The sequence below is a fragment of the Manacus candei genome, unplaced genomic scaffold (genome assembly GCF_025592945.1).
Source record: "Manacus candei isolate 608988 ecotype Guabito, Panama unplaced genomic scaffold, ASM2559294v1 h1tg000014l, whole genome shotgun sequence".
Classification (NCBI taxonomy): domain Eukaryota; kingdom Metazoa; phylum Chordata; class Aves; order Passeriformes; family Pipridae; genus Manacus; species Manacus candei.
In genome coordinates, this window is record NW_026138062.1 from 46,658,238 (window position 1) to 46,670,701 (window position 12,464).

The 12,464-nt window shown below is 43.3% G+C and overlaps 1 protein-coding gene across 2 annotated transcripts in view; it reads right to left on the reverse strand.

Annotated features, from left to right (window-relative positions):
• Window positions 1-9,861: 9,861 nt before the first annotated feature.
• The window catches only part of TMEM135 (transmembrane protein 135), a 173,016-nt gene continuing 170,413 nt past the window's right edge, over window positions 9,862-12,464 (reverse strand). For both annotated transcript variants that reach the window (XM_051779268.1, XM_051779267.1), the window contains one exon: window positions 9,862-12,220. In XM_051779268.1, the coding sequence (XP_051635228.1) occupies window positions 12,088-12,220 (133 nt within the window). In that variant the 3' untranslated portion in view covers window positions 9,862-12,087. The remainder of the gene's footprint in view (window positions 12,221-12,464) is intronic.

Below are 12,464 nucleotides of genomic sequence, written 5' to 3' on the forward strand. Positions count from 1 at the left end.
ATTGATGGGAGAGTAATATGTACACACTTTATTAAAAATGTGCTTCCTTTGTATTCATTTGATTAAAAAAGAAAATCAAATGCCCCTTCTCACTGTAGCATCAAATTAAATGACATGAAGGAAAACTAAGCAAAGTCAGCAGAGCCCCAGACCTTTTGTTCCCCACACTGTGATCATCTGCATGTGTCTATATGCCTAAGGCATCTCATGGCATCAAAGCAATTAGGGATGTGAGAGATTCCTGGGTGTAGAGTTTTGGAAACATGTTTATTGATAGGGAGATATTTCTTGCCTTGGTATCTGAGCACAGCGAGGACTCCTCACCTTCCAGGGAGAAGTCCAAGCAGAAAGCAGGGCTGGGTCTGAATGTTCACGACATGTTCACGTATGCAAGGGCTGTGTGGCTGGAGAGTACAAGCAACTGAGTCTGTAATAAGAAACTATATTTTCTTCAGTTCTTTCAACTGGAGCAAACCTCTAAAAGGAGACAAGAGCAGAGGACAAATCCCATGGCATGTTGCAGGCATGTTGCAGGTTGGAAGGGTGAGCTTCTAAAGTGTCTGGATGAGAGACTTGCTCCTTTCCTCTCCCTCTCCTCTTCCTCTCCTCTCCCTCTCCCCTCCCCTCTCCTCCCTGTCTCTATTTAGGCTATGCAATTTATTCTGCCTCCTGGTTTTGTTGGCACAAAACATATTGTCTTCCCTTTGGATTTTAACACAGGTCCACACAGCCCATCATCAGCTTTTTAGAAATCTCATATGTGTCATGAGGGATTGCTTTCCCTCACAGGGAGGGGGTTTAAGGGCAAAAAATTTTGGTTTAAGGGCAGAAAAGGTATTTCTGTTTAAAGAAAGAGTAAAAGGATGTTGATGAGAACAAAGTATGTCCTCTCAGCAAGGTTTTCCCTCTGAAAAATTAAAATGCTCCTTCTGTGCTTCAGGATACACCTCTATGCTCAATATCACCCCTGGGAAGGTCTTCTCTAGACAAGGAGGGAGGACAGAGATGCCTCTGCTTCTTCCAAACACCCACCTAAGCAGCCCATGAGGATGAGCCTGCCTGAGACACACTGGCTGCTGTGCTCTGAAGCCTGGATGCAGCAGGGACCACAGTCAGCATGCGCCTGTTGCAAAATACATGTAGGTCTGTGAACTTCCCAGTGAATTTTCAGTGATTTCCAGAGAGTGGACCAAGGGGCGAGTAAGAGGAAATGGGCACATCCATCTTTGTTCCACACGCATCCGGTCTCCTCCCTTGCTTTGTCAGTGCAGTAAATTATGGAGGTCAAAGCTATAAAATACATATCACCCTGTCTGATCCTGGCCCTTGGCAAAGCAGCACTGCTCCCTCCTAGAAAGATTGCCCACAGGAGAAATGTGTTTATGCTCATTACTGTTTCAGGCAATTAATTTGCAGCCATGCTAATGAATCTGAGAGGTTTTTGCCCGATTTCTCCCTCACTGCCAGGTACTTGTCTGTCTAGGCAGAGTGTCTAGCAAGTAATTTCTCTGCATATCTCCTCAGGCCAATGGGAAACTCCATGAGTCACTTTCCTCCCTTTCAACAGCAGTAAGCGACAACTAGGAATCAGAAACTTCCTGTGAAAACAAAGGGACAAAAATCTTGCCTTGGCAAGTCTAAATGACAATGAAATCTTTACCAATCTGCCAGCTAAGGTTTTCATGCCTCTCCACTGAGCCCTTATTGCTGCTCTCTGCAGCAAGTGCAGCAGCAGTCCCTCAAGAGTGCTGGAGATGTGGGAAACCGTGTCCCTCCCCATAGAATCATGTAATCATTAAGGTTGGAAAAGACTTTTGTGATCATCGAGTCCAATTGTTAACCCAGCACTGCCAGGTCCACCGCTAAACCATGCCCCTAAGCAGCACATCTACAGGTTTTTTGAACACTTCCAGGAACCACTTTCCTGGGCAGCTTGTTCCAATGCTTGACTGCTCTTTCCATGAAGCAATTTTCCCTAGTGTCTAGTCTAAACTTCCCCCGGTGAAACTGGAGGTCTTTTCGTCTTGGCCTATTGCTTATTACTTGGGAGAAGAGATCCACTCCCTCCTGACTACAAACACCTTTCAAGTACTTGTAGGGAGCAAGAAGGTCTCCTTTGAACCTCCTTTTCTTCAGACTGAATACCTCCAGCTTCCTCAGTCCCTTCTCATCAGATTTGTGCTCCCGACCCTTCCCCAGCTCCTTGCCCTTCTCTGGACATGCTCCAGCATTTAAGTTCTTTCTTGTAGTGAGAAGCCCAAAAGTGAACACAGGATTCAAGGTGTGGCCTCACCAGTGCCAAGTACAGGGGGACAATCACTGCCCTGGTCCTGCTGGACACACTATTGCTGATACAGGCCAGGATGCCATTGGCTTTCTTGGCCACCTGGGCACACTGTTCAGCCACTGCCAACCAGCACCCCCAGGTCCCTTACCACTGGGCAGTTTTCCATGCCCCTAAACCAAAGGGTGCCTGGGACTAGAAACAGGTGGGCTCTAAACCCTGATTTGTGTGCAAGCTCCTTGATCTTTGTTGGCCAGGATCAATCGCTACACAACCAGCAGGTCCTGGCACGTGTCCAGGAGTTTGCACGGGCCAGACCTCATTCCCTCTGGACTGTTTTCTTGTTGCCTCAGAGGTCTAGCCTTGGCAAAGGGACCCTCATATCCCTGTTGACATGTGGAAGGCAGGAGGCTTCTCATCACTGTCACAGATGAGGTGTGACATACACACATGAGGAAATCCACACAGGAGAAGTGGCAGCGCAGAAGGTCCTCAGAGTTCTTCACATCTGAAAAGACCCCAAAAATGGTAAGTTAAACTGCAGCTGGGGTGGATTTTGAGAATCATGGTTTAAGATGGAAGCCCTAAAAATGGAGAATGAAACTCCTAAGTCATTTGGGAGTATAATCTGTGCTCTCATCTACTGCAGGAGAGACCAGACAGGAGCAGAGAGAGATCTTTCTTCCACATGATGGCATAAAGTGCTTTAATTGTCAAGTCTTGGGCAAAATTTCTCAAGACAGCAAACAAAAGGTCACTCTTTCCTTATCGCACAGAAAACTTTTAAGAATCAAGGACTCAAAGAAAGATTTGTTCTAAGGATCTGAGCTAAAGACTGAAAATACGGCCTCAGCTCCCTCAGGCTCCAAAGAAAATCACTTTGCATTGCTACACATGCTGTTTTACTTGGACTCACTCTCATTTTTGTGAGAATATTCTCCTCCCTCCCCAATTTATTAAAGCAAAATAATTTAAAACTAACTCATGGATTCAAAAATTAATCCCATGCTGAGTAGTATTTTGATTACTGGAGCAAGCAGTAATTCCTGCCCAGCATCCCTGTCTGTGTACAGATCAAAGCCGGCATTACAGTCAAAGACATCCTCAGCTGAGAAGGGCAGCCCCACTGCTGCTGTTCCCAGCTGAGCAAGAAGGCTGAGCTCGCCCTGTTGAATCATCTTTGGATTTTACATGCCCTGGAGCAGAGATGCAGATAATCTTCAGCAGCTGTAAGTTACTGTGGGATTGAACAAGGACCATGAGGGTGAAGGGGGACAGGCAGGTGAGCAGAAACTCTAGCTGAGGTGAGAAAGACTTCAGCATTTGGCTTCCCACAGGAGCACTATGAAGGCTGTTTTCCAGGCTCCCTCTCTTTCCCAGACATATGAAGCCCGAGGTCATGCTTACAAACAGCTGACCATCAGAGACTCCACAGAGCTCAATTCCCAGGCAGACTAGCATGTGAAGGGCACTATCAAAAGGGGAGGTTTTCCATCAGAGCAGCTTTGTTTTGTGTCTTCCACATCGTGTGGTGCCACTGGGCATGGCTCTGATGGCAGTGGTGAGTCTGGCTCAGTTGTGTTGGCTGGGACTGGTCTAATCCATCCAGTCCCTGCCTGACTGCAGTAGTTGCTTGAGAAACAGACTCCAAGCCATCAGAGGAAGCCTGTGGTGGTGAGTGGCCTTGGGCTCAATGATCCCGAGTTTGTTCTTGTGGCCAGTGGTTTCCTGCCCAGATTCCAGCAGGCTGTGCCTGGGCACATGAAGCTGTTCTGCTGCTGGTCCCATCCACAAAAACACGTATGAAGGGTGATGTCTTTTGACCCTAGTACGCCTGCAGACATGAAGTAGAGATATTTAGGCATATACCACCTTTTTGGCTTCCCTGACATCCCCTGCACAAGGAACACTGTTTTGTTTTTGGGATCAACTGTAGGGATTGAGTTTATGTTTCACTGAAGGTTGTGGGACAGAGCACCTGACTAAACAGGATTTCCAGGACACCTCTTTGCTGTCAATGTGACCCTGCAGAGGATTTATCTAAACTGTTGTAGAAAACCAACTGGATTTCTTCATCACCCTTGGTGTGTGAGCTGGGAAATCAAGGCCATGTGCCTTCAAAGATGCTATCAAGGCAAAATCTGACAACCCATCACAGAACAATAGGGTTGGTAGACACAAGAGCAGTTGTGCCAGAGCTATTAAGCTCTCCTTCCAAATGTGACCAAGCAAAATCCTATTCCAAGTCACCCTGATGACAGACCCACCTTGGCTGAGAGTGGTGAAAAGTGTATTAATAATAAAATTGGGGCTGCAGCCCAGGAGGCCTCAAGCAGCTCCATGCAGATGACCAGTGCACTCTCACAGGAGACCCCCAGCCAGAATGCCTCGAGTTGCCTTTACCCCCGAGAAAGTAATATTCCCAGAATGACGGGAATTTTTCACATGGGTAGATAGTTATAGGACAAGGGAAATGATTTTAAACTAATAGAGCAGAGATTAGATGTTAGGAAGAAAACCTTTACTGTGAGGATGGTGAGGCACTGGAACCGGTTGCCCAGAGAAGTTGTAGATACCCCAGCCCTGGAAGTGTTCAAAGCTGGGCTGGATGGGGCTTTGAGCAACCTGGTCTAGTGCAACGTGTCCCTGCCCATGGCAGGGGGGTTTGAACTAAATGATCTTTAAGGTCCCTTTCAACCCAAACCGTTCTTTGGTTCTCTGATGGGGCTGACACAGAGCACTGGGTAACAGAAACACAGAGGGACTAAGTAAAGGCACAGGGACAGGACCACCTTTTTGGGAGGCACTACCGAATAGGGGCTGGTGGAAATGTACCTGTTTTCCTCCATGACTCCATAAACCCTGAGCACTGTGGGCATCAGCCAGGGTACATTCTTGGAGTGGGGAAATATACCCACCTGGTGGATCTCTCACCAAGCCAATGAGAAACTGAATATTACTGCTTGCAGAGAGATCATACCCTTCCAGAGATAAGGGTTGGTGCCTCTGGTGTCTGACAAGCTGCAATGGATTGCCAGTGTCCCACCAGTCCTGCTAAGCAGGGCTATGGCCAGGCAGTCCTGGAAGGTGACTTTTGTCCAAGTGACCATTCCTCATTACAGAGTACTCAGAGCTCCTCTAGGAGAACATTATGTACTGATAATACAGTCTCAAACCCACACAGCAGAGATGGCAATGGGGTGAGAATTGCACCTCATGAGCCAATATCTTTTGTAAGTCTTTGGGTGTAGTTAGTCACTTTTTCAACTCCTGCAAATGGTCACAGAAAAGGTTTTCCCCAGTTGAGTTGCACGTCATGGTGAGGGGGAAAGTTTCTTTTTTTTTTTTTTAATTTGCTTTAAATCTGCTTAAGTTTAAACTTTGCTTGGTGCTGCCAGGTCTTACAATGGAGGAGGTGGTGAGTGCCTATCCCACAGTGCTGTAGAGGAGACTAGACCTCAGCTCCATACAGCCAGTGCTGTCAGCTGAGAGCTGTCCCCCCTCCCTGCACAGGGCCGTGGGTGCCATCCAGAAGGGGTCACAGGTCATCCAGGGGATCACTTTCTGACTTGGTTTCAAATTGCCTAAAGGATATTATTTTCTGTTTCCAAGGAGGAGCAAGAGCATCTCAGTGCAAGGTGGTTTGAGATGTTCAATCTGCTTGTCAATACAATCAAAGTGAACTGGGCTGGAAATGCCTGAGTTTATTTTTTTTTTCACAGCAAATAGACAAAGAGCAAAACATTTATGGGTTGTTTAGAATTTTTTTTCTATGTTTGTATCAATTTGGTGCAAGCAGCAGTGTTTTAATGTGAGACTCTCCCATCAGGTCTGTTCACCTCACCCTAACCTGTCCCTTCTTGCAAGCTTTTACTGCCTGCAATGGGAAATCAGGTTTTCACTCTAAAATACTAGGAAAATAAAAAAAAAAAACCCTGCCTTTGTCCCTGACCCTGTGTGATTAGGTCTTCTGTAACCTTCAAGCAGTCCTGGGAACAGTCCCATCAGCTCCTGCTCCAACAGCCACAGCAATGTTTTTATGCCTCTGTTGTGGCAGCTGAAGGGAAAAAACATCGATTGGATTCCACTGGCATGAGAAGATTAATCATTCGCCTGGATTTCCAACCAGACTCTTCCACCCTCTGTAAAATCTTGGCATTAATATTTAAAATTCTTCTGACTGCTCTATGCTTTAATTAGCAAGTGGAAAACTGCCTGACCTTTGCCAGGAAAAAAAAATCCTTAAGATCAAAGTAGGCTCTAATTCACATTTCTGCTTGCCACATTCAAAGAAACGTTGGTAAAACAAGTGTCCTCTGATGAAGATAGAAGGACATAATCATTCAGCTGCAAAAGCTGAGTGCTGTGTCCTGAGTGATGTGATCTCATTTCAATGTGGTTTAAGGCAAGGGAGAGCACTGGGTGATTTTGCCAGTACATCCACAATGTCAATTTTAGGCTTCTTATGGGGGAAAAATTATTGCCTTAAATCTTACTGTAATGTATCATTCAGGATCTGCTATTAAATAATAAGAAAACCTGTGAAACTGTGTAGCTCAAGGGAAAGCGTCAAATTCTTCTATTGCATTCTCAGAGGTGTGGGGGAAAATGTATTTGTTTTGTAAAAGGAGGAGACTTGTGAGACAATCCCCCAATACACAAATTGAGTAACCTGCAACTACCCACCAGTGCTGGATCCACCCAGGTGCAGCACAAGGACTGAGCTGGAGTGAGGGAAATAGCAGTTTCCTTGGGTAAGGCTACACTGCTAAGAAAAGTCAATCTGGAAATGACAGTCTCCAGACTGGTATTTAGGCACAAAGCTACAGACACCAAAACAACTTTGCTGCCCCCAACTGCATTTTGCTACATCCTGCCCTCTCTCCCTAGTCCTATGCTTCTTCTGCATCACAGTGAGGATTCATAACCCTGATGCAGAATCATAGAATAACGTAAGTTGATAAAGACCTCTAAAACCATTTGACTCCAGCCACAGACAGCCTGGGCCCTGCCTCCACTCCATGTTAAATAGAGTTGTAGGAAAAAATCCTAAACAAAGTAAAAGCTCAGTATAAGCATCACTGATTTTCTTGGTGTCTTTTTGTGCCTTGTCAATGCACACACACCCAAGGACCACTTGCCCAGAAATGTTTCCCTCTGGCAGATTTGGAAATTGAAGCTTCACACAAGCTGTCCAAAATTTTTAACTCGCTGAACATAGGGCTGGGCTCAGAACACAGCAGACTCCTCTGCCTGGGATGTCACCAAGTATCTGGAAAAAAACCCTTCCCATGTCCTCAAAAAAAATGCGAGAGCATGGTGGCTTGGAAAGGGAAGTTCTCAAAGGGGTTTCTGAAAATTTTCTGAATTTCTGAAAGTTTTCTGAAAATTATTTTTGAGTCTTACTGGCATTTCTCAGAAATGTCCCATCTGAGCAGCATCAGTTAAAAGGGTCCCAGTTCTGCTATAAGAGGTGTACGAAGCTACTAGAACAGTTTGTCCATATTATGGAAGGCATCTTTATTCTCCTTGTGTTTAAGAAATGATGGGGAGCATGGACCTAGTTGACCACACAACAGAAACCTGTATTTTCTGAGAGCAGCCTTGCCTGGAGAGATGTCACCTACAGAAGGCAGAGCTGCGATTGTTCTGGAGACCCAGCTGTGAGGCAATACAAGGACACTCACAATTTTACCTTCAGTAGTGAAACTGCTCCATCTACACTGAAGGAGATCTGATGTTTACTCATCTTCCTCATGAACAGAGATGGCATTATCTATAAAACCTAAAAATCTGTTATTGTAGGCACTCTTTGCTTTTATTATTAGCTTTCTAAAAGATGAAAATTTCTATGTGCCTTCATGCACTCCCTGGTGGAAGTATCTACCACACAGGAACCCAAAAAAGCAGTAATCTCAGCCTTGTGCTAGATTTAAAGTGATTCTGAAAAAAAAAACCCAAATACCTCTCCTTTAGTGGAGGATTCTCCTCAGTGGCAGATGTCAACATCTTCACCATCACGTCCAACAAGGTGAACGATGAAGGTCTGCAATGGAAGCAAACTCATACAGCCTGAAAAGCAGCTGAAAGAGGGCAGGCAAAGCATATTAATGATCATCCATCATCAAAGAAAGATTGCAACCTTTGCTGTGGGATTTTCCACATATATCTTAGTCAGGCCAGAACGTCATGGATTGGGAGGGGAAAACTCAAGATCTGGACTGCTGAATTCCACAGCTTCTAAAGTAGCTCTGCCAACCAAAACCCCAGGGTGGCAGCAAAAGATGGGTACATGGGGGAACATCCCTGCCTGCCTACTCCCTCGGGCAGGAGCAAGCACTGCCCTGGATGTCCAGTGAAGAAGCTGTTCCAGAGTAGAAGTAAAAGGAGACACCCAAGGGCTGTCACTGCAACTGATAAGACAGAAGAGAAGACAGGGGACTGCTAACACTGGGTGGACAGAGTTGAGGGAGAGATGAAGAACTAAGAGAAACTGGGGCAAAAGGCTGCTGACAGGGAATGTGGGGGTCTGGGTGTAAGATGGGGACTACAGCCACAGAGTGAGATGCACAGTAAGGGCAGCAGTGGGGACGGAGAGGAACTCCAGAGGAGCCATACATGCAATCAACCTCAAGGAAAGGTGAAAAAATTGCCTGCCACAGGCGTTTGCTTCTGGGGACCACAGATAGGGTATCAGCCACCTGAGATGCCTGCAGGGAGCCAAGCACTGTTGCCCTGAGCAGACTCCCTAAGGACATACAACCCTCTATCACAGAACTGTGACGTTCCAGGTTGACCCACCACTTCCCACCATTTCCTGAACAAGCCTCCCTCTGTATTTCCCCTTGCAAAATCAACTTTTGCAAGAAGTTTGATGTGATCAAAGAGGCACCCATCAAATGATGTAAAAAAGTAACCAGTCATGCGATATCAGGTGGCAGAAAATGCTGCCATTTCAGTCCATGCAGCCCAACCATCTGGGCCATGCAGTGGACAGATCTGAAGGCTCTTCCCTGTGGCTCTTCCCAGTCAGCAGACCTGGCAATGTGGTTTTCTGTGTTTAAAAAAGAAACATTAAATAACATTAACTCATATGAGTTAATAATAATGACCCGTGGAAGCACAGAGGTTGTCAGCTGAACTGCTTTGGTGTTAACCTCATCACTTACACTGTGTTAGGTCTTTATTGTGCAACAAGTACACACAATTTAAATGCTCGGTCACATTCCTGGCATTCCTTCACCACCAAGTATTACTTGAAGGGCTAATGGTTTTAAACTGAAGAAGGGTTAATTTAGATTAGATATAAGAAAGAAGCTTTTTATAATGAGGATGGTGAGACACAGGAACAGGTTGCCCAGAGAGGAAGTCAATGTCCCATCCCTGGAAACATTTAAAGCCAGGTTGGATGGGACTTTCAGCAATCTGGTCTAGTGGAAGGTATCCCTGTTAAGTGCAGAGGACTTGGACTAGATGGCCTTTAAAAAGTCCCTTCCCATCCAAACTATTGTATGATCCTATGACTCTATTTCACTTACAACTCCAGGGAGCTTATTAGTAACAACATGGTCAAAAAGTCACTTTTTCAAGCAGCAACTGTTTATTATTGGGAAGAACATTAGGACTTTATTTTTTTCTCTTACATATATTCAATTTGACTAAAAATAATTTAAAAAATTTTAATTTATTTTTATATTACATGAGAATAACTCAAAACAAGGACTGTGAATTTTGGAAGCAAGAAACATAGACAAAACTCTTGTTTAGCTGCTGAGATGTAGTTCTTGGATTTTTTTTTTCCAAAAAAAACCTCAAATAGAGAAACAATCACAATTGTCATTCCAGTGAAGAAACTTAATCCATCTATAAAATATCTTTAAGTTTGAGAATGGTATATAGTTACACTAGAAAGTATTCATAATATAGTATGTGAGTTTTAATATACCACCTAAAATATATAGCTTCTCAAACTTTACAAGGTCAAATATTTCAGACCATATTCCAGTGGAAAAACACTACAAACCTATTACAATCATTTTAAAGTTCTTGTTGAATTAACTTTTATTTCCTTTTGAGGAATTTTAATATAATATTTCAAGCAATAAAATATTGCATACAAACTAGCTTGCCAAAATTTATTCACACTAACCTGGACAACCACTGTTTTAAAGGATGAAGCACCTTTAGTAACAGTGATAAAGCATCACTGTTAGTGTAGCTGATGAAGAAACAGATTTTGTGCACAAATTGGTACAATTTTCACAACAATTCTGTAAATCTGACAAAAATTACTGCATATTCTGTATTCAATTAACCGGAATTAAAATATGCTTATGTCTGGGGCAGGATTACAGTGTTACAAGACGATGAGTCTATTAGTTAGTCCAATTCATGTCACTTGACAAAGACTTCCAATAAAACACTGATTTCTTCTTCTTTTATTTTTAAAATACATGCAACCTACTGCAATTTCAATTCCCTGGCTTATCTTGCCTCTTTTCAGCTGAGTGTGAATATAGTTCATTTTTTCATTAAGTTCTAGGGCAATGAACATCATTCAGCATCACCTGAATGGATTCTAAATAAAAAAAGCCCCAAAGAAGTTAAAAAAAAAGGCAATTAGCACATCAAGGTCTCACTTTAGAAGACAAATCTGCAGAAATATGCACAGTAAAAATGAGATGGACTTTGTGTAGGTAGTTATTTGCATTGAGTACCATATCAAATTCAATGTAACTGTGCCAGTCATGGCTGTCTGATGGCCTGATGCAAAACCATTCTTCACCGAGTACAAGGAAAAAACACTATTAATACGATTGTCAAAACTGTTCTCTTGTAACAGTCTAACCTCAGGGGTTAGCTCTCTTCTAAAGAAATGCTTGAAACGCTGGCTGGCGTTGCAGCCTGACAAACAACCTGATGCCATCTAAGGAGACAATGTCAAGCCCTTTTAAAAATAAACATTTCACTTCAGTATATTTGGGGGGGGGTGTTGTTTTGTTCTTGGCTTTTTTATTTTTGTAACTGTCTGCTGTTTCCAGCACCATCTCAGAGGCTGGAACGTTTCATTCCTTCCTCTGCCAGCTTGTCCTTTTCCACTTGGCAGATGCTGACCACCACACCCACTGCTCCTCGGAGCGCTGCAGCCACCAGGACCGCCTTCTTGTTTTCCTTGTCTGTTATCTATATCATCAGTGGAATTTACAGCCCTGGAATGTGATTTCTGAATCAATATGCATTTTCTTTTCCTAAGGAATGCCTTATTTTGCAACCACAGCTGTGCAAAAATACTCTAATTTTAACTAATGAGTGGGTAGTGGCTCTTTTGAGACAAATCAGTGATGCAATTTAGAAAACCATGCAGGCATTTTCACCTATTTCTAACACCAGGTAAAATTTTGGACCTAAACTATGCCAGTTGTCTTTCTTTCTAAATTAATAATAACTTTTAGTTTTACCAGTAAATGTTCTATTGGTATGAACTACAGAGTTTTTGAAATTATGATGCGTATTTATGTTTTACTTCTCTAAATATATTACTCATTTGTTTAATTCATTCAGGATTCTACCATACTGCCAACCAATACAGCAATCCAAAAATATTTTCTGCTTATAGAAGGGGTTAAATCACTAAGCCACACCTTCCTGCAAAGCTGCAGTATTTTCGATTGGTAAAAAGCATTTCTCATTGAAATAATACTGAAGTGGAGCCCTAGCCCTCCTCCATACATACGACTGTCAAGTTAATTAACTTTTCAGGACAAAATGCTAATCACATTCAATGACAAGCCAGGCTGTTGTGTTCAAGACAGCTCCAGCGGTAGCTCTGGTGGCACAACTGTGTATCTTGGGTCAAGCTTAGGTGTGAAATCCTTGAAGTTCTTAGATGCTTCAGTGCCAAATACATCTAAAACTTTTCTGTTCATGAGAGCAAACCTGAAAAAGAAAAGACAAGAGAGCATGAACGCAAGATTAATTTACTTATGAAAAAATAAAATCATTGTTAAAATTATTTCACTTCATAAAAGGCTACCAAAATCTCTGAAATACAGGTTTCAACCTGCACTGTTCAGAGATCTCAAGTTTTTCACATCAGGCAATAAAGATTTAAAAAAAAAAAAATTTGACAAATGTGACTAATAGTCTTTGTGCAGGTATACTTCATATAATGCAACTTGTG